Below are 27,906 nucleotides of genomic sequence, written 5' to 3'. Positions count from 1 at the left end.
AGCAAACGCTGTGTTGTAATCTTTGATATAAAAAAAAGAAGCTGTGGGGACCCTTTGGTACGAACTGTAGTGCCCCGAAACTGACGCTAGGAGTCGTTTTCCTATTGGGGTTATGCGCCATATTGGCAGTCTCCTCCATCTCACCAAACGACGAGCATGCATGTCTGTAACCGGTTATTGAGGAGATATCTTTAAATATTTGCAGCCACCTGCGAGCAACACTATGGAGGCCGTCAAATCATTTAACAATGAGGTTTGTTGAAATCACTGCATCATTCTGAAAACATTAAGAGGAGAAAATGTTGTCTTATTCACGTTTGCGGTAGCTAGTATGCTAACTTTAGCATAAAATGAGAGGAGGGTTGTCCCACACAAGGCCGCTGTCTGTGCACAACAATACAGCGACAATGTTGCGTTATTCAGTATCTAATTCATGTTGACTGTACTTACTATAACTGTGAAGAGAATATGTTTCCTAACACATATCGTGTTTGGTTGCCAGTCTGAGCAAATATTTTCCACACACTGGTGCTGACGGTAACTAACTAGCTATCGCTAGCTAAGCTACAAGTTAGCAAAACCGCGTCAGTTGCGAGATAACTTGGTGAGCTAACTAACTAAAATAGACGTGGGTGAAATACTTCGCACTCAATGCACTTTTGTCAGATAATAATAGCCAAATAATGATGGTTGAATTGGCGTTAGCTTCCTGGTGTAACGTAACTGTTGCACAGGATATCAACGACTTGAGATAACCTAGTACAATTATATAGCTAGCTAGGTTAACCGTTAGCCATTAGAGGGCTCAAAGCTAATAGCGCACCCATTTGTCTGCATCGACAATAAAATCTGCCTGTTCTTTGGCATAACGTTAATCAATGTAAACGCTGACCTCACCATCCACTCATAGTTGATAACAAATACGAATTGGATACCACAGCAATTACATCGTGAATGGGTATTATGATGGTATCAAAACAAATAACCTGAGTCAGAGGCAAGACCACTCACGTTGCATCGTCTCGTTATGAACTCGGTGGCTCTCTGACCACAAACGTCCAAAATGAAGGTTTTGCAGGCGACAGGGGGTGATGCTTTGAGCCACTACTTGTTCATATAGACGTTACATTACTATTAACGTTATGTTTTAGTAGTTACATTTTATAACAAAATGTGTTTTCTCTTGTCTCATTTCATTTTTCAGCTGTACTCATTGAACGAGTACAAGCCGCCCATCTCCAAGGCCAAGATGACACAGATCACCAAGTCAGGAATCAAAGCTATAAAAGTAAGTATGTAGTGTTAAAGGATGAGGCAGGTAATGGGGAATAAAGAAATGGTCGTGGAAAAGAAACTCACATTTTTATGTTGAGACAAATATATATACATTACCATCCAGCTATGAGCATGGTTTTTCTAGTTGTAATCTTAAACCTAGGTAACCGTTTTTGAATATATAGTAATCATTAAAGGCATGCGTCCATTTCTGTTTTTAGAGTGATAAATAAGAAGACGGTAAGCAAAATGCTGAACAGATATTTACTTTCTATTCCGACGAAAGAGCGTCTGTTTAAGCCACAAACTGCAGTATTGCACTTCATTAATACAACATCCAAGTACTACTTTATTAAATAATGGCCTGGTTGAAAAACAATAGACTAAACTTAAGCTAACATGGAAACAAAGATGAAAATGTAGACTCTGTAGTCTGATGTCAATTATACAACAACACCAAAAAATGTTATGCGATAGGTTTGCCCTCATTGTACTTTTACAAGCCTCTGATCTCCTTATTTCAGCTCAGATAAACGCATCCACACAATCTGATACATTGTTTTTGACATCCTATTTACCCCTGCAAATACATGTGTGCAATATGTAGGAAATAACTATTCCATTTTTTAATAACAGTTTAATTATGCAGGCTTGTACGACACTGAAGAGATAGTAGATAGTGACTATATCCTTTCACAAATACCTGCGGACATTGAATTACCTAAAAATAGTACAACGGCATCTGTTATATTACTTATTTATGTTTTCTATAAAGCCATGTCACTGAAACTCGTGTCACACCAGCATGTAGTTAGTAAGCTCACAAATAAGGCAGGCAGTGAGGAAGTAATGTTGAGTTGGTGAAAGAATTGAGATGAGAGGCTAAACAAGAAAGCAAGCCAGAACATGTTATGCATATGAGTTGATGCACTGTACAGGACATCCATATCCTTTGCCGAACCATGTAGGCACTGCGAATAATTTTCCATACAAACGGAATAGAAATTATATTTAATATGTGTTGGAAGTATAAGGTCGAGAGCTGCAGCAGGATTGAGATCCTGTGGTACTCCATATTAACGATGGTGTGGAATCTTCTTTTAGTATATGAAAATCGGTTAGACTGTTAGACCGGAATGCGGCAGTCACTGTTTACATTTAACATTTTGTAACATTATATTTTCCAGATTTGAGAAACCATTGATGAGTAAGGCTATATTCCCCTCCACCCGAAACACTTATGTGGCAGGATTCATAGTTTTTCCCTAGCTTCTGCGTAGTCGTTGGTTTCCCTTGATATTCGTATGTATCAAATCAACTTGAAGAGACATGTGATTAGTTTGGGTTTCTAGCTCGCCTAAAACATGCAGGGTTTTATTTTTTGTAAGTTACATTATCAGTGCGTCATGATGCAGTTGAAGGCTCTGGCTGGTCTGACATATTCACATGCTGCTGGGAGGATCTAAAGTTCGGCACTGAAAAGAGTTTGCTGCTGCACAAACAGACTATATGTTGACATAAAAGCAGTAAACTAAATTGGATAATGCCATAAAGGAAATTTGAACTTTAAATCATTCAATGGTATAAAAAAAATGTTTCTTCTGTACAAACACTTTGTATTTTTGATATATAAAAAGAAAAGAAAAGTCAAATTTTACACCATGATTATTAATCCATTAGCTGTAGTTATAGTGAAACTCCCTTTTCACAGCAGACATTTTGACTTTTGTTGTAAGAAAACCACAGATGTTTTTAAGAACATGAATAGAACGGAGCTGCATTTAAGTGTCACACTAAGTCAGGATCCTGAACGGATTTCAGCCATGATTCATTTTATTATTTACACCTGTGCTTTTCCTACTGTAACGTGTCAAATCTTAGTGCTTTTTTGTAATGTTTGAGTGAACAAACAGTTTTTGAATAGAGTTTGACAACAGCTTCTCAGAGCGACTGCTCTGATTGGAAGCCATGTTAGAAGCTCAGTGTTATGTCATAGCTGAGTGGTTGATTTCATACATGTCCAATTGTATCTACATAGACAACGAACAACAGTGGAAAGGGTGGGGAATGTATTTCAAGCTTAAAAAGTATTTTAACACCGACACAGCAGCAGCTTCAGTCCTCTGCCAGCGTCTACACTGAACACACTCGGTCACTGGACTGCTGTGTGGTCCCCCGTGTTTTGATAGCACTGCATTATACACAAACACTGTCGTTACGCTCAGTAAATAGTTGAAGCTGGACTTGAAGCCTTTAAAGACCATTGGGGTTATGGTTCTGCATGCCACAACCTGATCATTTGTAGGCACACCGAAACGTTTAAAGGCACAACTTTGTTTGCCACAAGTGTTTCTTAAGCAGTGAAATAACTAGGGTGTGTTTTTAAAAATGATATTCAAAATTATTCTAATAGAGTTCTATATTATTGCACTTGCCTGCAAAAGAACGTTGGGAAATCCTGCCTGATATTTAGTTATGTGGTTCTTAAAAGATTATGATAAATTTTTCCCGTTAAATAGGGATTTGTCCATTTTGCCAGAAAGACACTATATGTAATTTGTATCTTCGGCTTAGATTTCATTACACTAATGGATGGTTTCCTGCAATCTAGGCCTTTTTAAAAGCCTGTCAGAGAAAAGGCTGATCAACAAACACTGACCCTCTCCCTATCTGTCGTTATAGTTCACCTGAAATGCAAAACAGCTCAGAACCTTTTTCTGAGATACTAAAGTAATGCAGGCCAAGATTGAAGATTTATTTTTCTCTCTTGCATTTGTAATATATTTGTCATTAAATTACAACATCTGAATAATTGAAGGCCTGACAGCGCAAGTCCAGGACACCAATCCTTAACGATAAATCTTCTGATAATGTGTTTTCTTGTCCTGTATGTACTCTTGTTGCTAAAGGAACTGCTGTGCTTTTGGTGTTGCTGTGCCTTATGTTGCTTGTGAATAACACCCGTTTCCCCTTCCCTCAGCAGCTCTCCCAGCTCCCCCAAAGCACTGAAAGTGAAGCAGGAGGATGGGGTGGAGAGAGTTACAAAGAGATAAGAGAATCCCTAACCAGCTTAGGTAGGAGTATGGGTTGTTTCACAAGGAAGATGGAAGAAGACTAAAATCATTTAAAACCTAATTTGCTTCCACACACCCTAAGAAGCGGGCATTTTGCTGTTGCATTTTCTTATCATGCATTGGTCAATGTTGGCTTTGTGCTCTTGATTATGTTTGAAGTTGAAGGAGCAATCTTGTTAATTTTCTTCTTAAATTGTCTGATGACAATATTTGTGTTATGGTCTAATTCAGGTACATTTCTTTATGGGTAGTCAAGTCAGAGCTTTTCCTGAGTTGCTTCATACTGCACACTGATGGATTTAAGTTCACAAGTTGTGAGGATGTAAATAGACAAGTTGTCCATGGTGATTTCTAAAATGTTGACCTTTGCATTGGATCCAAATCCACAGTTTCAGTAATACACCATTCATCCTCAACATAGCTGACATCACATATATACACTTTATTTCACATGGCAGAGGCTGGTGAGGGCGGAGTGGTCTAAGATGGATATTATTTTTGGGTGTTTTTCATAAAACACACCATGTGCCGAATCTTTGAGAGTTGGTAGTCATTCAAGAGTAAGCCACTGTTAGCATCACATCAATATATGACAATATTCATTACCATGGTCATTTAATTCCCTTAGGGTTGTCTGTGACACAGTGCTTAGGCTCTGAATGTTTGTTTTGACAGAGTAGCAGTGATTCATGTCTTCTGCACACACACAGTGTGGCTGTGTTTTTTTCCACATATGATGTGAAAGGGCTGAAAAAATCTTCTGAGCCATTCTTAGTATTAAATACACAATTACAAGTACTAATTTTAACAACAAATTTCAAGTTCAAATGAACGAACATGTTAACAATTTTATTTATTTATTATTAATTCAAACTCCACCGGCTTAGCTTAATCCTAAAGTATATTGTAGAACTGATGTGGTTCCCATCCACTCACTGTGCCTCCTCTGCAGGGTGCAAAATTTACTTTTTTCTCCACCGGGCTAATGGCTGTTGAATGTTCAAATCTACCAGCCACATCATTTACCAGGTGGCTGGTGCTAATGTTGTGCCTGCTCCACTGTCTCACGTGAGCTAACAGATGATTTTCGATTTGTTGTCATTGCAATGTTACTTAAAAAAAATCCACAATTTTGCCGCTGAATCCAAAAGGCCTTCACAAATTACTTCTTGGAAGGTTTGGTGTCATAATTATTCGTTCTCGCTAGTTCCCTCCATTTTGTGTTAGAGAAGAGATCAATAGTCTAGTTTACTGATAGGGCATTAGGGAATACAGTTTACAAATGCACCCCCCTGCTGGAGTCCAATGCACGGCCTGCTGCGTTTAAACAAGGGATTCAGTTAATTTGGCTTTTTATAGGCCGACACCAATTAACCAGTAAATAATAGGTTCAGTGCCACATTTCGAAGCACTATCCATTTAGAGTTGCTGAAATTTTAATGTTTTGTGTTGTAAATGTCTTTCCTTTTACTCTTCTTTTTCTCTTCTTTTTTTCTGTTGGCTTCACTTAAGTTTATTGCCGCATTTCGATCAGGTCATCGTTAAGGGTGAATGATCGATCAGTTATTCGGGTCCTTGGATATTTGTTTTAAATGGTTCGATCAGTGGTTTCTATAAAGGCCGAGCAGATGATTAATCGATTATGAATTGAAACTCCTTCGCCTGCATTCTTACATGCACACACACACACACACACCGGGCCCAGTGTCCTGTCTGAACAGCACAATTGGTTAACATGGGTGCAGAAGATTCCTTTCGGTGTCCATGTTAAATCGACCCATAGACCGTAAATTAAGCTGGAGACCGACATTAGATTAGATTACATTTATTGTCCCCAGGGGGAAATTCATTTTCACGGCACTGTACATGTACACAGTATACATACAATATATATACAACGAATAACACAGAAGACAAACTGATAGTACCACACATGACAGATATACAGGTACACACACTCAGGCTGTTATTTAAGGCAGCAATGGCTGCCAGGATCAGGCTTTTTCCACAGCGAGCCCTTTTACATTTTAGAGTTCTGTACCTGCGCCCGGCTGGCAATGGGGCGAGGTACTGATTGAGTGAGTGTGTAATGTCCTGTTCTGTTGTGGTTGCGATGCGTGAGATGGCCCTGTTGTTTAGCACTGTGAGGTTGGGTGTATGGAGTCCAATTATCCTGGCAGCGGTGTTGGTGATACGTGTGACTTTGGCCCGGTTGATGACAGTGAGCATATTAAAAAAACAGGAGGAGCAGTACTTTTACATGCGTAACTGGTCAAAATATATTCTCCGAGGTTAACCGGTTAAGTTTCTTTATACAGCACAGTTCAACAACAAGGCAAACACATTAGAAGCATTGAGACAAAGTGGGAAAAGAAACGCATCGTATAATGACATTTAAATGCAACTAAACCGGGAATTAAAAAGCCAAGAAAATACAAAATTCAAACAAGCTAAAATGGAACAAAACATATTTCAGTGCTTTATAAAGCAGCAGTAGTATTTTGAATCAGTTCTTTGACTGGCAGGAAGCAAGTGTAAAGACATCAGAACTGGAGTGATGTGATCCACTTTCTTGGTGTGACATCAGTACATAGCTACGAGGCTACAGTTAACTAAGCTTTGCCTGCCTTACACCTGATACTGTGTCCGGTGAAATGTGTGACCTCAGTGCTTAACAGCCTTTAAGCTGAAGATGATCTTTTCTTTTTGTGTGTTTGGTCTGTTATCTCTTCTCATCATCTCTTTAAAACAGTCCTCTTGAAATCTTATGCAGTTTGAATGATTTATTCTTGTGATTTATTCCTTTTGCTTCCCTGAGTAGTTTGTGCATTTGTCAAATGCCACTAATTCTCTACCAATTAAGATCCACTTAGTGGAATTTATAACACATTTAGTCTGTCACTTTTTAATCTTTGGCTTGACACCTTTTGATAGTAAGACAACCGTAGCACACAGTGACTGGCATTCATCAAGTGTCGAGTATGAGAGCTCATCTAGGATCAGTTAGAGCTTTTTTACATAGTCTATATAGATTGACACTTCTACCAAATTTGGCATAATGTGCCCATTAAACTTTGTTTAATTTACAATAAACGTTATCCCCAAGTTACTTAAAAGACAAGCTTATTACCATAAATTCTCAAGTATTGGCCAGAGCCTTTATTGACTGAAGAGAGAATCAGTATTTATATTATAGGCCTTTATTTCCTCTGTATTAATGGTATGTTTGATTCGATTTTAGGAGTCTCCCCTTGTTCTGATACACTGTACATTTGGTAACACATCATTAACAAGACCTACAAATAGTTTGTGACTGATCCCTAATTATATTAAATTAACCTAAATGTAGGTTCTATGTACATAAAAAGGTAGAAGTACTTGACTCGCAAACAGCTTTTGCATTAAATTATGCAGTTTATGTTATGGTTTGTTTCCAGACTGCGTTCCCTAATTTATAACATGCAATGACAGCCAGCAAAGTAGGCTACCTGCAGCCATATTATAACGTCAGCTGTCACTGGAACGAGGAGCGTCTGTTTCTTTGTTTTATTCTATCTGTTGGCTAAACTTTAAAAGCCATGTGACTTTTATTGATTTAATTCATGAGAGCAATTATTGATGAAGGATATTTCTTTGTTCTGTGTGATCATTTATTGAATGGAGCTCATATAGATGCAAAAAAGATTATGTTCCTGTGCATCATAAAGTAGTGCCACATGCTCGTCACTACAACAACGTTTGAGACGTCATGAAGTGAGTGGGATCCTCTTGCTGCGAGGACAGCTCAGAGAATACTGTATAATATAACAGGAATAGAAAGAGATAGAGGGAAAGTGAAAATGGCCACCTGAATATGCAGCATAGTCCTTTCAAAGTAAATACGTGAAAGGAAAATAAACCCAATATTTTTGTACCGTTTTCACCCATTTACTAAAATGTTAAAGATAAATAGCAATGAGTTCCCATATTCTTGAAAGAATAAACCCTCAAAAGTGATTGTTACGTTAGTCCAATAGGTGTTTTCACATATTTAGACTGATTAGACCTTATCTCAGGACTGTAAGCATGTACAATGTATTATCATCTTTCTGACTCTCCCTTTAGCGAGGCACAAATTGAACTGCCTTTTTCACTTTGTGCACAATTCAGTCTGATTTGTATTTTGACACGTATAATCACAGGGCTCTCCATTGTCCAGCCAGTTTGAAAAGGGGTTTGGATTCACCTCATTCAGAAAATATTGACATTTTGATATGTCACAGTAGAGAAATCATAGGTGTAAATAATAAAACGGATGATGGCTGAATTCCATTGAGCTGCTTGAGTTAAAGGGTCCTGGTGTTGTGCATGCTGGCTCACTTTCATATATTGTCACAGCTTGATTGGACACTTGAGTAGAAAAAGACATCTTTAATGTTATTAGTAACACCTGTGCTTTTCCTACTATGAGAAGTCAAAATGTCTGCTATGAAAAAGGCCTGATGTTGTTTACATGTTTGATCATAAAACGACACATTTTAGTTACGAAGCTGTTTAATTTACAACATTGTTGACAGCTGTTGTTGGCCCGCTAGCCAGGCTAATTCCTACTTGCGCCATTTCCTGTCCCAGCTGCCTCTTCACCACAGAAGTAAATGTAGCAGCTGAAAATCCGGTCTTTCGTGCTAGAAGTTTTACATATTATATATTCTTTGTTATTCTTATTAGTGCATCATGTCTGTGGACGTCGCATAATTTTCAGCATAGTTCCACACACCTTTGTCTGGAGCAGAGGTCTAATTAACCAGAATAACTTAGAACACCTGTGCGGGTCCGTTAACAAAACGAGGCAACAGTTTGGCAAAATAATGTTGAGTTTGTAAGAAGCAAACAGCAACAAGACGTCCACGGTTAAATACATGTGAAACTGATCACTGTTGGCCTATAGATCATTCAAAATGTGCTGATTAGTTGCTGAATCTCCTGAAAATGATATGCATTCATAAAAGAGTTCCAAGGGGTTTAAAATGTGTGTTTCTTTTATTGGTTACACTCCAAATAGTAGCATACTCTAACCAACAAGACCCTTTTGTATAGATCAACATCTCCCAGCAAGAAATATTATCTTCTAATAGTCTTACTGCTTAAGTACATTTATTGAGCTGTTTTTGAGGCTACAACAAGCTTAAACTGCTCAGGCGCAGCTTGAAATTGTTTTTTAATCACATAATCTCTTCATTTGTTAACACAAGGCTTTTCTTATTCTGAAATATTTGCAGGACAGTGCTGCGGAAAATGCCGTGAACTGCACAGCTTTCTGAATGAATAGACCCAGCTTTAATTTGTGGATCATTATTATTATTGTTATTGTTATTATTGTTATTTACAAATGAGCACACTTATTACAAAGAAAAACTCAAAGTAAAAATGAAGGGTCAGCACTAGCAGTGCCGAGCAGCAGCAACACTTTTTATGTGGACACGTAATTTGACAATGAAGTCGATCTTTCATATGGATATAAACTGCACAACGCATGTGGGCTTCTCTATCGCCAAACATAAATCTTGTCTTACTGTTATCATAGTCGTACCCGTGTAGTTTAGAAACATGTTGGCCTTTTCGCTAATCTCAGTTTCCATCTCTTTGTTCAGCTCGACACCTGTAGGTGTAAAGTTTATTTTGTTACAAAGGCTGTTTACTATGTAACATTACTTATAGCAGACTAACAAACTAGTTATGTCAAAGTATGTTTTTAAAACCCAATGTCAGTTTTAAACTACATGTGGTGCGTTGGCTCGGCTTTACATAAAGAGCCCTTCACAAATGAGCCGACTCTTGAGGGACTCTTATTCCCACCTGTATGGTTGAGGAAGGATCCTATCAGTTCCTGCAGTGATGTCATTTAGCTTGCTGTTACTGTGCTTCTGTCTATACCAGGGGTCGGCAACCTTTACTATCTAAAGAGCCATTTTGCCCCTCCGGAGCCGCAAAACATATTTGATAACACAGCTTATAGATTTAATATATAGTTATACTATATTTGTTGCATTTTTGAAATTACAGAATGACAATAAAAGAAACTGTTGCTATTTTTACCTGTTTTAACAAAGGAAAACACCAAACTCTTGTGAAGAGAAGGAAACAATACAGTGGCATGTTTAGGCCTACTTTGAAATAAATTAAACACAGACTATTTGAGTCCCCATATTTTTTGAATAAAAATAAATATAATATAAAAATACACAAAACAATAATAAATACAATAGAAAAATGGAAGGAATAAAATAAGTAGCCCACAAAGAAATAGGCCAGTTTGTATTTAATTATGTCCGTTTCTATGTGTTTTCATCCACATGGAGGTGGTGATCATTTCTCTGGCTTTTAAACAATTCACAACAGTCTCACAAATGTCCCACAAAATGTCTTTCAACATTACATTTTCTGTTGTTTGCTCATTTCTCGCCACATATGAAGCACACTGGTAAGCCAGCATTGATGACAGGGAAAGCAAAGAAAGGCAACTCGCCCCTAGACGCAGTGGAATGTGACGCATTTTTTAGTTGACGAAATATTAAAAGATATATTTTATTTCAGTGTCACAATATCACCTCGAACTCCAAGATAAGAGCTGTTCCCTTTGAAAGATTGTCCACTGCAACAAAAAATACATGTTCCATGTTTTGTTTTGTGAAAGCTACAGGGAGCCACTACAGAGGGGTTAAAGAGCCGCATGTGGCTCCTGAGCCGCAGGTTACAGACCCCTGGTCTATACTATCCATCTTTTTTCCTTCCCATATGCTATTTGTCATTATGATTTGTTGAATATACTTAAAAAATAAGTAAATATTGCAAAGTTGTCATTTGTACAATTAATCAGGCTCTGCAATATGCTACATCAGTTGCCTAGAAACAGGTCCACACTGCAGCAACTAGTGTATGAGCATGTGTGTGTGTTCTTGTGCGAGTGAGGCATGCCAGTGCTGAATAAGCAGTAAAATGACAGTATGTTTAAGGTCTGAGAATCTCATGATTATATAGAATTTTCTTTTTTTTATTCTCGATACATTTCAATTCTTGATTTGCATTCCTGTTTGACCAAATGTACAATAACACTGGGCCTCATTCACCAATATCTTCCTACATTTGTACTTGAGAACGGTCCTAAAGGCCCTGTCACACAGTTCCGTATAATACGTCCAACTCTTTCACAGCCGTGTTGTAGCTGACGTATACATAACAAATGATTATACGTATGTACGGCTAACATGCTGAACGCTAGCTGTACTGTAGAAACACGTTTAATAAGTTACTGCATCGTCAGGCATAATGTTAACATAGGGTAGGAATAGGGTATCCACTCGTTATCAATACATTGGCTGTAGGATTCACGTCAGCCGACGTAGCCTATATCTAACATACCTCTAACGTAGTCACATAGGTATTCATGTACTATATTTACGTAGGCAAATATTCACCTACGGATTCCGTATTCACGTATGTCTAATGTCACGTAACGTCTGCATATCTTATGAAGCACACGTCGGGTACGTCCGGTAATTTTGAACATGCTCAAAATATGAGCGTTCAACAACGCACCCCAGCGTAACACAGTGAGCTCTTGACAAATACTACTTATACCTTACCTTATATCTACGTACACCAGCGTGTTGCCTACTTTAGCAAGAAGGGAATTCCCAACGAGCCTTCATATTTAGTGGCGTCGGTAGTAGATAGAGAATAATTCAATTCAATTCCAGGTGTGTGCGCTGTACATTTAGTACCCTGAAACAACTTAGCAGCCAATTTCGTCTTTGCTCCAATCTCCCACAGGTCACACTCTGTGTCCCTCACTACGCACACACTATACACTACTCTGTTATAATTACTCTAATAATTATTAACGTAGTATGTAAACATGTGGATTGCACGCACACCTGCACAAATATATCGGCTATCTCTGGTTGTTAGGGAGACGGTGGTCGGTTGAAACATTTTAATATATTGCCCAACACTAATATATACTGATATGGAGAGAAATTCGTTTTTGCCTGGAATTATTTACTATGTCTAATTATGTAATCTTTTCATATTGGCATTTTGTCACATTTTAATGAATAATTTTGCCTTTTAATGACTGTGGTGCCCGTCAGCACTTGCTTATCTTTCAGTCAGTTTCATGCACCTTGCATGTAAATACAACCAGCACACACGCATCAACTTACCTCTGCTTTTATTTAGCTAAACATGGCTGCACCTTCTACATGCTTAGTTGGCTAATTATGCTGGGTTGTGAGCTTATAATAGTATTATTGATATCTTATCATCACAATTACTGATACTGGGGGATTAATTCAGAGTTTTCTCAGCAGTGTTTTGATTCTAAAGATGTTCTTCTGTGACGAGCAAAACAACAGACATGCTTCCTCTGTGGTCTTCAGTTCAAACACGACGTTCGGTCTTCATACCCCCTCCCCAGAATAGATTGGGTTGGCTTTTCAAATCACTTTCAGCCCGAAAATAATGATTGTGAGATTTGCTTGTTTTAATTAACGCATGTGTTACAGCATTTCAAACCCCTGTTTTTTTTCTCACGCAAGCGTTCTCATGTTTTGTCTGTAAATATCGGTCAGCAGTATTGTATTGTAATTGGCTCGCTGGGAGTAAAGATACACTTGTGTTTAGATGGGTTTACACTCTACTTGAATTAGGCTCATGTTGCTAATGTGTCATTGTGTTTTGGTTCTTTAAAGCAATCTTCAAGGCGTCTGTTCTCTCTTGAGATATTGGTCTCAGATCTTTTCAGTGACACCATTTCAGGCTTCGGCTTACGAGCAAGTTGGCTGGTGCAGCTGACACTTTTATTCCCAATATTATATTGTTAATAGTGTTTTGAGCGGAAGTTTATCAGTTTTATTTTGAATTGCTTTAGCAATCTGCGAGTGTTTATAGATGTGTTAATATTGGATTTAGCTGACATGGGTATTAATTGGAGAAACGGTTTTCTTGCAACTCAGTCAAAACTTATGTCCTCAAAAGGCACGTGATTAACTTAATTCATATAATATCTAATGCAGTAAGATATATTATGTTAGTAAGACACTGACAGTTTAGCAGTTGGAATGCGTTCATAACAAAATCATAAGCACTATCTTTATCTTTAGCAGTAACATCTCACTGTCTGAAATGTGATCCTAGCCTTACATAGTATGCTGTAAGCATTCCTGCAGAGGCTGGACAGACTTCCTCTGTGGTTATTCAATTGAATTGACCATGTTCCTCCAAATGGTCCCTGTGATGAAGAGCCATAAACTCTGGCCACTCGGTCTCCTGGACTCTGACTCCATCTACTGGCACATTGTAGAACTTGAACCTTTACTGTTTTTTTGGAATTGCTGTACACAGCTTCTGTAACTAGAGCCCTCTTTGTCGAAACTCTACCCACAGAAACATACACAAAATATGAAATGTATTACATCTCTTACAAAAGCCAACACTTCATTCAAAACTATATACACCTGTCTAAAAAATTAATTTTGGCATCACAATTAATAACTCTTCCCACATGCAAACTGATATGCTTAGTATAACACGTTTCTATCTTTGGTATTTTAGTTTGTATCATGCTGTTAATATACACTATGAACTCAAATGTGATTGGGAAACAAACTAATGCTTGTTCACATATTCATAACAGTATCAGACCATTACTTTAACTGAAGAAGGCTCACCAAAGCAAACCTGAATCCTACTTGTAGTCTTCGAACTCTGATTTGTGAGTGTTGTATTTGGTTACAGGTGTTTTCACATGTGCATTCTGGGTGCAGGTGGCTGATAATTGAGTGTGAGAGTTTAGCTATTTGCCAGAAGTGTGTTTTAGAATAAGAAATGTAGTATAAAGTGGACAATGTGCTTATGGTTTAGCATACCTGGTCATTAGATAATCAACACGAGTTAGTGGTTTCAATAATTGTGCCACAAGGACCTGTTTTTATGTCTTGGCAATTGCAAAAAACGAATTAGAAAATGTTGCCATATCGTTTTGATTCAAATGAAAAAGAGTGCGCACATAGTTTCTTACTATAATAACGAAAGGGGTAAATGTGTAATCTTTCAGTCCTATTAATATATAAAGCTTCAGAACATACTTTTCTCTCTCACCATAGGGGCTTGAATTTCATCACCATGCATGGTTGTGAACCTGCGCTACAACGTTTTGACCTCAGAAAGTCTCAGGCTGCATAACTTGACCAGACAATTGTAGCTGTGCACACGGTGGAGCCGTGCAAGGCAAACAATGGCTCACGCTGACACAAAGGGATTGTGCTGCTGACCATGTGTAGACAGCCATAGAGCTATGGATCATCTACTCACTAGGACTGGCTGTGATTGTTATATTAACCTATCCACAGTACATAGCATAGTAGCAATAAACATTGCAGGCAACATGGTGTTGAGATTTGTCTTTTAGTGGTGCACAAGGCGCAGTTGTGCAATTTCAGTGTAGTAGTCATGGCTAAATAAACCTCTCCTGATCATATCAACAACATAACATAACATCAATCCCCAGGCTGCAAGGAATAGCAAAAAAAAGCTCCATGATAATTTACTATTTTTGTGGTTATTTTTGCTGCCAATTTCCTGTCACTCTTCACAACAAGGGCCATTTCAATTTTTACAACATCCTTCGAGGGCCATACTAATTATTGAACTCATAACCTCTGCACATTTCTTTTAAAGACACAGCCCATTCATTTCACCTTTCTTTCATGCTGTGCAAAAAAGCTACTTTTTTTATCCTGTATCTTTCTGTTTTATCAGAAATCCTTTATTAGTTTCACAATGGGGAAAGTGACCTTGTTACAGCAAAAGAACATATGAAGTAAAGTGGCAGTACATAATAATTAAATAGAATAAAAAATAATATAAGTATATAATGGTAATATAAGTTTGATAGAAAATTGTAAAGTGAATATTGCACATGTGATAACTGCACAGCAGTGGTGGAATAGTCTGTTCTTGGTGTGGTGGTCTACCTCTCTATCTCTCCATGTTTGTATGTTACGCTCTGCAGAGAGCTGCTTGTTGGGACCAAACTCCGCCGAAGAGCGTTAACTTTATCCAAACGCACTCGTCCTTTTAGCTCGTGCAGTTCAGCATGTTTCATGCAGTAATGACGCTCGAGAGTCTTTTTCATCACCGTAACCGCGTCTGCACAAACTAGACACACTGGCCTTTTACTTTCACAAAGAAATAATCGTTCGTCCATTTCTCCTGGAAAGTGCGACATTCCGCTTCCACCTCTCTTTTTTTACACTCACCACGCTGCGTTCACTGATGTCAATGACAGTCTCGTTTAATATTGAAGTTTGACATGACGTGACCACGTGTTGTGTTCAAGGACCCTGACCTTGCCAGGAAAAACACTCAGTCGCCCGTTTTATTCTATTGCTGTCTAGATTTTTGGGTTTTTATTTTCTAGTTATTTTTTGCGTGTGTTTATGAATTACCTCGAGGGCCGGATTAAATGGTACTCGACCTGGAGGCCGGAGATTCCCCACCCCTGGTCTATAATGTAAGGCTGAACCACACTGTCATAAACTATTAATGCTGTGAAAAGGCACAGCCAGTATCTGGAGAGCTCCCATACTGCCCGCTGTCAGTTAATAGCCGTCTACTCACCTCATGCTGGCTGGATAAATGTTATGTTGTAATGAGCCTATTTGACTAAAGAGTGCATGGACAGAATCTAGCAAGGCTGGAGACTGAACAACATAATGAAAGTGATCATTTGACATTCTGCTCGTTTTAAATGTGTTTAATTGAATTGAGATACTTTTACTTTCGTACTTGCTTACATGAACTCAGGTGAATGCTGAATGGTTGTTAAATAGCTGGAAACATTGACCAGAGGTGTTGCTGGAACAAGCCTCACAGAGCAGACTACTTTTCTGTTTAGCATGTTTCTGAAAGCACTTGCATGAGGCTCTCTGCCAAGACCATCAGAGAAATAGTATAAGAATCTACTAATCTACTTATTACCCATTTAAAATGATTAATAATTTTTGCTTACTTTGGCTATGATTCTTTGCATCTTTCTTTTACACCTCCAAAATGTACAATGTATTTTCAGCACAGAGAATGCGTCCTCTCTAAATGGGGATAACAGGGCTTAGAAGATGAAATGATATTGCAGCTAATTATACATTTCTTGAAGTTCATAAAACTCAAAGCGTTTCCTGTCCTTTGCTTCTCTTTCAGTTCTACAAGCATGTTGTCCAGAGTGTGGAGAAGTTCATTCAAAAGGTGAGTTATATTTTAAATGAGAATTGTCAGCCAAGTGCAGTAAATGTTTGGGAGTTAAACGACACAAACCTTCTTAGGACATTTGGACATTCATGAAATATGATGATGAGGTGAATTCAGTCAAAAGGTAGATTTTCCTAAACCAGTCGCAAAAGACAAGTCGATAAAGACGGGGAGAGGATCCTTATAGTTTATATATTCTGTGTAAAAGCAGTGTTCAACAATGTCAATTTCACAAATTGCTTGTGATCTATTTTTGTAGCACTTCCTAGAGTGTTTCAATGTTATTAAGATATCCTAACACCAGCTCTCTGTTTCTGTATCAACAGTGCAAACCAGAATACAAGGTCCCTGGCCTGTACGTCGTCGATTCGATTGTCAGACAGTCGCGGCACCAGTTTGGCACGGAGAAGGATGTTTTTGCCCCACGCTTCAGCAAGAACATCATTGCAACGTTCCAGCACCTTTACCGCTGCCCTTCAGATGATAAGGTCAGACAGCTTTTAATAGGTTTTGTGTTCCCCTCTGTGACTTTTGTGGCTTGTCATGGTTTAATGAGAGATGATATTAGACCCTTTGATATATTGCTCAGTTTTCCAGGAACAGGTGCTTTGATCATTAGGTCAGGGGTTGGCAATGGGTTCACTTTATTTTATTATTGCGAGTAAGTGAGTGAACTGTCAATCACTTAATGTGTGTAGGGCAGTTTGTTTTTGTCCCATGTTATCACAGACGCATGAGACATTTTCAACGTTATTAAATTACACATTTGAACCTTTTTATGACAAAGGAAATATGCAACTCTCTGAAAGCCAAATTGAAGAAAATAGATACATATTTATTTATATATATATAAAGAGAGATATATAGATGGATCATGTTTCTTTGTGTTTTTTGTGGGGGGTTTTATAGTAGTAGTATAATAGTCTTCTTTTATCATATCAGCACATTTTTATAGTGTTTTTGTATTTTACTGTTGTCTCACAGTTGCTTTTCTCCTTTTTATCTGTGTTTCCAGAGTAAGATAGTGCGCGTCCTGAACCTGTGGCAAAAGAATGCAGTCTTCAAGAGTGACATCATCCAGCCTCTGTTGGACATGGCAGCAGGGATTCCCCCTCCCAGCGTCACACCCGTCATGCCCAGCAGTGCTTCTCAAGTCAATAACACTACACCTGGTCAGTGAAACACACAAGCACACACTCTGATAATGTGGTCAGATAACTTGTTTTACAAAACTATGGAATTTGCTCACTTCATGGTTCATATTACAACTGTTTCTGTGTGTCCAGGCACCCCAGCTACTCCGGCTACCCCAGCTAACATAGTCCCGGGTCTGCCTGACTGGGCTTCCCAGATTACCAACACAGACACTGTGGCTGCTGTGGCACAAATCCTCCAGAGTCCCCAGGGACAACAGGTTAGTGAGCGTGTCCCCCCAACATCTCTGTTAATAAACTATTAAGCTGAAACTACTTGGTTATGAGTAACTAATAATCCTTAATAATCTTTATGTACAGTATATAAATGTGTCAAATACTCTGTGTTATCACCTGTTGTAGCTGCAGCAGCTGGTACAGAGTCTGCAGATGCAGCAGCAGAAGCCCCAGCCGTCCCTGCTGCAGGCCTTGGATGCTGGCCTGGTGGTGCAGTTGCAAGCTCTGACCGCTCAACTCACTGCCGCCGCAACTGCCAACAGCCTCAACCCCCTGGAGCAGAGGGTCTCCTCTTTTAATAAGGTAACGCTGCCGTCAGCAAGAGAAAGTTTCCTATTCCTCGAGTCAACTGATGCCCCCTAATATGATTATGTTGTGTGTTTCTTGCAGAAGCTTCTGGGTCCTTTTGATTTTGGGAATGATTCTGAACGCGGTGAAGAATCTAAAAAGGATTCTTCATCATCGCAAATGTGAGTAGCGTGTGTTTTGTTTCTCCAGCTCTAAAACTAACTTAATAGTGATCCAGAGTCCTTTCACTGTGTCAATCCCCTCCACTGCTCTGACCACTTGATCTGACCACTTCCAGGCCCATGGTGTCAGAGCCCATGAACAGCTCGCTCTTCCATCAGCTGGCCGAGCAGCTACAACAGCAGAACCTGGAACAGTTTCAGAAGCAGCTTTTAGAGCATCACCAACAGAAGGTAGGTACACACACTGTCTCTCAAATAATGTGTTTTTATGACAGATGGAGTATTCAAAGTTGAGGGGTTTTAAAATATGTTTCTCTCCCAGGTTGCACTACATTACCGGATAGTAAATACCCTTAAATTGCTTTACGAACAAAATAATGTTTCAGGTGTGCCTGTGTTTCCTACACATCCAGTACGCTACTCACCCAGAGGGACCGCACACATACACTCCAGCAGCCAATGACCTATAATAATACTTGGTGTCTTACTAACCAGACACCAAACTATGTCCCTCACATACCGTATGACCTGCATTTAATAAATGACTACACATAATGGGTACATCGCTTTTTTTATTCCTCCAGGCAATGAGCATAGAAGGTCAGGACTCGATGTTTGGGCACGAGAACTCTGTTGTGACAGCTCAGAGCAGCGGCCAGCCACAGCTTTCTGAGCCAGATAACAAGTTGGATGACACCATAGACAACCAACAGCAGGTATGCCTGGCCAGCGGGCTATTACCAAACTTGTAAATCATGTTAATTTATACCTTTTGTTGTATTTATCTTCTTTTGACACCAGGACTGCACTTAGTATGTTTATTTAGCTGTAGGCCTAGATCTGATAGTTATTACTGCAGTTTCCTACATTACCTTGTATCTCTGTGAGAGGTGTTGAAATGACTCCTGTCTTCTTTTAGGACATGGATCTGGACGAGGGCCCAGATGGTATGGAAGAGGAGATCTTTGAGACAGAGGAGAAGAAGATTGTAAGCACACGCTCCAGAACACGCTCAAGGTCGCGCTCTAGGTCAGTCCCAATTATTTCTGAAAACATTTTCTAAATGTGCGTGAAATATTGCTGAATTGTCTGTTGCATGATAAGCTATGATCTTTTAACCTTGTTAGAACCTGTTGCACTGAAGGTCAGATGCAGGACTGTTACAAGATAAAGGCATGGAACTGGTTCGGACTGGAAGATGTTTATGTATAAAGGATAATTCAAATGTATTGATAATTCCACTCCTTATTATACTTACAACAGACTCGCATAATCTCCTCTGTTTCCTCGACTGGCCCAATAAATAAATACATTTATACATCTGACGCTGACCAGAGAGCTTTTATTTATCGCATTGATATCAGAGAGGGCTGGATCGTGGTCTCGTAACTCAAAAGAAGGCTTGATTTGATTTTCAAATCGAGAAGTCAATTACGGTCTGAACAAGCTTGTAATATAAGTTTGCTATAGTTCTTTAATATTAAACACTGGCTAGGAGCTCTCAGTGCATTAGGAAGTGGACAAATGTGAAAACGGATGTTGATGCTCAAAAGGATCGATGTTACGAAAAACATGAAAGTCCGTCTGCAAAGAATTCCCAAATGTTTTGGTGTTTTCTCTCTGTAGGTCTCCCAAGAGGAGAAGGTCCAGGTCCCGCTCCGGCTCACGGAAGCGGAAACACCGCAAGCGGTCACGCTCACGCTCCAGAGATCGCAAGAGGAAGTCTTCACGGTCTTACTCGAGTGAAAGACGGGCCCGAGAGCGAGAGAAGGAGCGGCAGAAGAAAGGACTGCCTCCCATACGATCCAAAACTCTCAGTGGTCAGTGGAAGTCATTGTATCACAATATGTTAATCCTTGTTCGTTGTCAGTGCTTTTCTGATGAGTAATAATTGTTTTCCACTCTACCTGTACCTAGTGTGCAGCACCACTCTGTGGGTGGGCCAGGTGGACAAAAAGGCCACTCAGCAAGACCTCACCAACTTATTTGAAGAGTTTGGCCAGATCGAGTCCATCAATGTAAGTAGACCTCTCCCCTGTCTCATCTTCTAATTTAGATACAGCATAGTATCCAGTTCTTTGATCTCCAAAATCCATTAACTGTTTTTCAATCCCTCCATCTTTTTTATGTCTTAATCATTCTTCTATGCTGCACATTTGCGCTCTGTATTTCTCAGTTACACATTTCTCATCAATCTATGGTCATGTTTCGTTGTTTAACCTTTCCACGTACTCTGTGATGTAATCTGTGTGTGTGTGTGTGTGTGTGTGTGTGCGCGCAGATGATCCCTCCCAGAGGCTGTGCCTACATCTGTATGGTCCATAGACAGGATGCGTACCGCGCCCGGCAGAAGCTCAGCACAGGCTCCTTTAAGATTGGCTCCAAAGTCATTAAGGTACACATTGCCATTTAAAATTGAATTGATGATATTGTCCTTGCAGTTTCTCCTAATGTAATTTTCCTTTGACCTCCAATGGTGAAACCCGGAGATGGTGTAGCTTTCCAGGCACATGGATCCTTGTATGCCCCCAGAAATGACTTTGAAAAAATGTTCTTTCTTGACCTTTGTCTGTCTGTCTTTCTGATTCAGATTGCATGGGCTCTGAACAAAGGGGTAAAGCAGGAGTACAAACAGTTCTGGGATGTGGACCTGGGTGTTACCTACATACCTTGGGAGAAGGTGAAGCTGGATGACCTGGATGGCTTTGCTGAGGGAGGAATCATTGACCAGGAGACCGTTAATGATGGTGAAAAGAAACACATCCACTTATTAAAGGGGAACACCACTAATTCCTATATGTTATGTCCATAGCCTAGGCAAGTTCAATCAATATTTGTGAACATGAGCTGCTCTCTCTCAAAGAGAAGAAACCAGAGAAGATAGTCCTTCGCTTGTGATGTCAAGTATAAAGTCTGTAGCTGCTCCATAGACAATGAATGGGAGACAGAATGTTTGTTTTCTTTTTTAAACCCAAATGAGCTTTATTCTGTTGTAGTTTTCTCAGTTGTGTACATTCACACTCAGACCCCCGGGAGCTCTGTGTCATTGTGTCAGTTTCAGACTTTATACTTGATATCACACATTAGATTTTTAGCACTCCATTTTGGGAGCGACTTGACACCGTTTGCTAATATTTTTGGACTGCACCATAAAAATAACATAAAATGTATGAATTTTGAAAATGGGTGTAGTTTCCCTTTAACTTCCTTCAAACAAACACTATATCTGTTCACTCAGTAGTAATGCTTGGCATGTTTGTACACACATAATGAAAGTATAATGCAGATATCCAAACAAAGGCAGCATTTAATCACCTAAGTGGATTTGTTTTCTACCCCATTCCCTCAGTTGTTTGCTTTGTTATGGTAATGCCCCAAATCCTTTAAGAAATCCCATCAGGAACTCCCCCATCCTTCATAGAAAAATGAAGACAAAGATTGAGTTGGAAACTTACAACTAAACTCCCAAATCCAAACAAAGAATTGGATGATAGTTGATAACTTTGTTTTCATTTAATGTGCGTTTCTGCAGAATGGGAAGCAGCCAAGAATGCCGAGCCAGCCAAGGAAGTTAACATACAGCCAGTGAGCGCTGAGACTATGGCAGCGTCTAACACCCACAACGAGACCTACAGCCAGCAGGTCACCATGATGCCTGTGCAGGTATTGAAGAGGGTCTGTCTCAAACTGGATAGAATATTAACAGAAACACGAAAACATAATTTGTAAAATAAAATAAAAGCTGACCGATTTGAACCCATATTTTATGTCTTTTTAAAAATTGGATGATAATGGTGACTATACATTTTTGTTTGCAATAAGTAGTACTATCTTGATCGGTTCAAGAGAGCAGTGAGGTTTCAAAGACTTTGATAGAGGCTTAAGCAGCTGTTGGTCAGAAACTTGTGGCATCAACTTATTCATGTTTTGTATGCACACTCGTTTTTCTCTCATCCAGCTCCCAGTGGCCCAGGCTGTTCCCAGTGCAGTAGGTTTGGTGCCTCCTAGCTTCCCCGTCAGCATGGGCATACCCCCACCAGGCTATGGGCCGCCACCCCCTTTCATAAGGGCTGGCTTCAATGCCTCACAGCCTCCGCCAGGTAAATGGTGCAAATACTCATAAAGAATATATAAAAGACCTACAGAAATTCACAAGCTTACACAAAAATATTTTCTGCCATGCAGGTTTTATGCAAGCAGCACAGACGGCGGCCATGGCCTCAGCTGCTACTTGTGAGTATTTATGACATGCTGCCCTTATCACTAATACAATGCATGTAGTTTTGTCCTTTTTAAGGCATTTAGTTTGAATGTATTAGCTTGGCTTACATTTGTTGTTTTCTCCTGTACCCACCTATAGCTTTAGTGCAGCCTTCATTGGCAAACAGCCTAGAAACTGTCAAGGAATCTCCATTCAGTGCTATGATTCCTCCGACCGGCATTCTCCCTGGCGGCTTCATGGCTGGTGTGTTCAACCCAGTGGGAATCCAAACTCAGCAAGTCACCAATGATAAAACATTACAGTCTGCAGACTGTATGGATGCTGCTGCAGAACTTACACTGCAAGGTGAGGCAATGCTAACGTGTTCCTGCATGAAATAGACTAATGGATTTTTTTCTGGTGGACTTTGATCCGATCTTGCAGTGTTTTATTAGCATTTCTAAAGGTTATTTGTGTTTATCCGAGAAGAATTTTAACATTTATGTCTGTCATTGTGATTTGTCCCCAGGTATGCAGAATGCAGTCCGCAGTGGGATGGGTCTCCTTGGCATGCACCCCACAGCTTCACTCACCCACCAGCTGCATCAGTCTGGTCTGGCTGGGCAAAGAATGCCAGGCATGCTGCCTCTGGATGTGCGACCTAACCTCCTCCAACCTGGGGCTGCCGGTCGCTTCCCACTCCTCATGCAGCCGGGGCCAGTCCAGCAGGTTGCTGGCCTGCTTGAGAGTACCCTCCAGGCTCAAGCCCGTGCACGGGTTCCCTTCTCTCAGCTGGACCACTTCAACAGGGTCCCAAACCTTACCAATGAAAATGTATCCAAGACAGAAGACGAGTCTTCCTCTGGAGCTGATGAGGGAAAAGACCAGGACTACCGCTTCCCTCCAATGGAAAAGCAGAGCACAGGCCTGCTCAGGACCCCTCCACCAGAGCATAGGGAGGCCCATGGAGGTGGAGGCGGAGCAGGAGGTGCTGTAGGGGGCAGGCCGCCATTGCTCCAGACCCCAGGGGCTCAGCCAGGCAGAACAAGCCTAGTGGGACGTCTGCAGGCTCTCGCAGGCTTCACGCCTGATAACCGCTGGAACCAGACCAGAGGGGACTTTGATGAAAGAGATAGCATGCGAGGAAGCCTCCCGGCCCCAGGCGGTCTAAAAGGCTTCCAGGAAGAACGGCCCACACCCGGGCAGAACTTCCCCAACCGCTTTGACAGCCGTCCTGGGACAGCAGGAGGAGCAGCTGGAGTTTCAGGCAATGCTGGAGCTGTTGGGGGTCCGCAGGCCTGGAACCGTGGTGGTAGTAGTAGTAGTAGTAGTGGTGGAGGTAGTGGTAGTGGTGGTGGAGGTGGTGGTGGAGGAGGAGGAGGAGGTGGTGGAGGAGGTGGAGGAGGAGCCGCCGCAACACCGTTTGACAGCGAACAACATCAAGACTTAGATGAGCGAAGACGCCCGTGGGAAAGGCAAAGAGACAGAGATGAAAGAGAGAGAGATTTTGACTTCAGAAGGGAGATGAATGGCAACCGTCACAGCAGAGAAAGAGAGAGAGAGAGGGACCGCGAGAGGGACAGAGACAGGGAACGAGGCAGAGACCGCCCCAGAGAGCATGAACGTGACAGAGACCGTGACAAAGAGAGAGACCGTGAGAGGGAACGTGAACGTGGGGGCTGGACACCTCTCCTCCCTCTTCCTACGCCACTGCTTCCAACTCCAACTCTTAATCCCAATTTGACCCTGAACCAAGGCAAACTGCTTGCACCACTCAAATTGAACCCCCAGATTCAGTCTCGATTCCAGTCTCCACTCCTGCCTCAAGCTCAGGCCAAACCCTCTCTCTTGGGTCAGCCGCTGCCTCAGGTTCAGATTAAGTCTCCACCTCCATCACAGAGCCAGGCAGCTGCTTCCGATCCCCAGTCAGAAACCCCAGCTCGGTCTGAGACATCTAAGGCACAGTCACCACCCTCAGCCCATTCACCTGACCGGTCATCTGACAACAAAGATCAGAGCCCATTGACTGAGGCTCAAACCCTGGTAGAGTCATCACCGCAACCTGAGACTCCCCCACAAACAGAATCACCATCCCAGTCCCCATCCCAGTCTCCGGTCCAGTCTCCGGCCCAGTCCCCATCCCAGTCCCCATCCCAGTCCCCATCCCAGTCCCCAGCCCAGTCCCCAGCCCAGTCCCCAGCCCAGTCCCCAGCCCAGTCCCCAGCCCAGTCCCAGCCCAGTCCCCAGCCCAGTCCCCCTTCAAAACCACTGCTTCTCCAGACACTGAGACCCCAAGCCAAGCATCACCGCTGGTTGAGGCCTCACCCCAGGACTCACCTGTGGCCTTCACACAAGCTGCCAGCTCTCCTGAAGAGACTCACTCTCTGGAGGAGCAGGAAAGCCCACAGCACGATGAAGAGGAGTCACAAGAGAAACCTTCCTCACCCCAACCCCAGTGGATCAATGGAGCTGGGATAGACAATAGCACTGGGGCCGAATCTACACCTGAGGCCTCCCCTGAGCTTTCCCCTGAGCCCACTGAAGAACCCTCTCCCGACTCTGTGCTCCCTGAAAGTGATCCGGAGCAGGAGCAGCTTGCCTCTCCTGAGGATGTAGACAATGAACAGAGTGAGCCCATGGAGGAAGCTGCGAGTCAGCCAGTGGTAGACACTGTCACAGACACTGAGGGGACATAATCATCACTCAGTAGGTAAAAGATCATTTTGTAAAGTTGTCTCTTCTTCTCTGTACTCATGTCAGCAAACCACCACACGGGACATGGCGAATACTGACTCACATCAGTTATTGTCTTATAACCAATAACAAATGATTTTATCTCTCACAAATACCAGTGTACTTAAATAGAAGGCTCGTTAGCTGATTTATTGATAGACAATTTTCTTTGTGTTTTTATTTCCTTTTTTTAGGTTGTAATGCCACCCCATCCGTTTTTAATTAATCTAAGCTTGGCGAATTTTATTGAATTGCCTACCAAAATGTTTCAATTGTATATGGAGAAAATGCTCTTTGACCTTCCTATGGAAGAGAGTAAAACATCCTGGCTGTTCGACAATGGATTGAATACAGTTAACACACAATACTTGAAAAAGGCAGTTGCTGGCCCGATTTCTGTCTCCTCTTCTTTTAATGCTGCTGCAAAGTTTTCAGTGAATGCTTTTGTGGTGTCCTACAATGCTTTCTGTTTCTACGCAGAAAAATATAGCCTGCATACAGCGAGACAAGTACAGCTGCTTATAATTGGAAAAAATGAACATTATTTAAGATGAAAACATGAACATGTTGTATCCCCAAAATAAATGTCTGTAATTTGTTTCCAATTATACAGTGAACACAAACAGAAAATTACATGCCAGGGGGAGAAAAAGAACAGAGGGATGTTCTCATGTTGGGTGCATATTGTTTTAGTTTGAAATAAACATGCTTTGTCTGCTTAAAAAAAACACATGCTTTAGGACTGTTTTCTGACCCAGGACCAGTGGAAACTAAGACTGCTTTACAGACTCGTACACATTGTGTGCTGTCACTTCAGTCGATTTGATGTTCTCGTAACTCAAGTTGCTGCTATACCATCCATCCACAGAGCACTTTGTTGGATGCAACCGTGGGACTTGTAGTTTTTAGTTTCTGATGACTTCAGCCTGTATGTTTCCCTAAGCTTTTGCTGGGTGACTGTTGAGGATGGGATTGTGCCTTTTTTGAATGGATTTGTCGTTCATGATGCTACCCAACACTACTGTGTGATGTACACCAGACTTTGCGTGCAACTCAGTTTCAGACGGCTCTATGAACACAATGCTACCTGCACAGAATTGACTGGCCTACCGTTTGAATGGTAGCTGGGCAGTTTGTACAGCACTCACCTAGAGGAGAACAAGTCTATAATATACTCCATCGTTCTGTGCATGCAGGCCTGTAGCCATGTTTTAACCTTCTTGTCTCTCTTGTCATTTCATACTTGTAGTGCTTTTCTGTTGAGACATACTACTAGAAATCCATAGTCTGCTCTCAGACCAAATGTCTACTACAGGAGTTGTGATGTTGAATAAAAGTTGAAGGTGCATCAGATCTTTACCCCTCTTATTGTCATCAATCCTGACTCAGGCCGATCAGATGACTTCTCGCACACATCAACACTGCTGCTTCAAACTGAGAAAACCGACCAATGTTACTAGTTTAAACCAATGTAAAGACATTATGGGACATGCATATCTAGTTATCCAGGTACTTGTTTGTTTTATTTATATTTCTTAGAATATAAACCATCTAAATGGTAGGCACTGACTTAATTGGATACTTTTTTTAGTTCACTCACTTTCATGCAAGCGTAGAGGCCAGCAATCGAAAAGCTCCCATGAGACCTGAGATACTAAACAAAGGCCGAGTCAACACTGTCAAAACACTGCAATGTACTGTGTTCCACACCTAGCAATAAAGGTGTAGATGACAACCAAACGCCCTCCTACTAAAGATACCAAATGCATACAATAGGAAGAAAAAGAAAAAACACATTTACTTTTCAAGGACGAAACAAAGAACGCATAGCTCAAAGAATATCTATAAACGTATCACACTGGCAAGTGTCATCAAGAGGAAAAGAAAACCGAAGAAAAGTCAACCTGCTTCTTTCAAGCAAAGTGCACATTTCTCACAAAGGACAGTTCCTATATTAGAAAAACAGCCATCTGGTACTCTTACCTCAAGATCAAAAGGGTAGGGAGGGGATATACAAATGAGCGAGATGTGGAGGAAGTAGGAGAAGGTGCTTAACCCCCCTCCACCCCGCACTGCCAGAGACCCTGCTGCTACAGCTGGAGGAAGTGCTTACACCGCACTTGCTAGCACCAAGCTATTCTCCATAGTCCTTTATGGCCCGGCTATTGTCAGAAAACACAAAGTAGAGGATTTATTTAAACGGTCGCCTACATCGCAGTGTCTACTAATGCTGTTTCAGCACTTTATAGAGCGAAAACAGTAGGAGAAGAGCAGCTCAATATGCTGCATTATTGTCCTCCAATTACACCTGAGTTTAGCCTGCTAATCCTAACATGAATACACAGAAATAAATATGTCATAGTTTCATTCTGGATTTAGCTTCTAAGAGACCTGTTGGGGGATGAAGCCAAGCTGAAAAACACCCCGTTGTCTCCTAC

General features: G+C 40.9%; 1 protein-coding gene across 1 annotated transcript; it reads left to right on the top strand.

The window, feature by feature from the left end:
• Nucleotides 1-95: 95 nt before the first annotated feature.
• On the top strand, nucleotides 96-26,821 carry scaf8 (SR-related CTD-associated factor 8). Its single transcript, XM_029460165.1, has 22 exons — nucleotides 96-253; nucleotides 1,205-1,288; nucleotides 16,587-16,631; nucleotides 16,961-17,122; nucleotides 17,650-17,806; nucleotides 17,921-18,048; nucleotides 18,191-18,367; nucleotides 18,455-18,534; nucleotides 18,651-18,765; nucleotides 19,119-19,250; nucleotides 19,454-19,563; nucleotides 20,161-20,354; nucleotides 20,452-20,552; nucleotides 20,816-20,929; nucleotides 21,125-21,281; nucleotides 22,067-22,197; nucleotides 22,493-22,634; nucleotides 22,720-22,767; nucleotides 22,895-23,101; nucleotides 23,265-24,044; nucleotides 24,138-24,850; nucleotides 24,988-26,821. Exons 1-22 carry the CDS (start codon nucleotides 224-226, stop codon nucleotides 25,429-25,431), a joined length of 4,251 nt encoding a protein of 1,416 aa, XP_029316025.1. The 5' UTR covers nucleotides 96-223; the 3' UTR covers nucleotides 25,432-26,821.
• Nucleotides 26,822-27,906: the final 1,085 nt, after the last annotated feature.

This window comes from Cottoperca gobio, chromosome 22 (assembly GCF_900634415.1).
Source record: "Cottoperca gobio chromosome 22, fCotGob3.1, whole genome shotgun sequence".
NCBI classification, from domain to species: domain Eukaryota; kingdom Metazoa; phylum Chordata; class Actinopteri; order Perciformes; family Bovichtidae; genus Cottoperca; species Cottoperca gobio.
The sequence above is the reverse complement of the archived record's forward strand: the minus strand, read 5'-3'. Positions and strand labels throughout refer to the sequence as shown.

Excerpts from the sequence above, each read along its gene's own strand:
- scaf8 (XM_029460165.1), top strand. The coding sequence starts at position 224 with ATGGAGGCCGTCAAATCATTTAACAATGAG. Across the intron at positions 18,535-18,650 it reads GATTCTTCATCATCGCAAAT|GCCCATGGTGTCAGAGCCCA; the intron begins GTGAGTAGCGTG and ends GACCACTTCCAG. Across the intron at positions 19,564-20,160 it reads CGCTCAAGGTCGCGCTCTAG|GTCTCCCAAGAGGAGAAGGT; the intron begins GTCAGTCCCAAT and ends TTCTCTCTGTAG.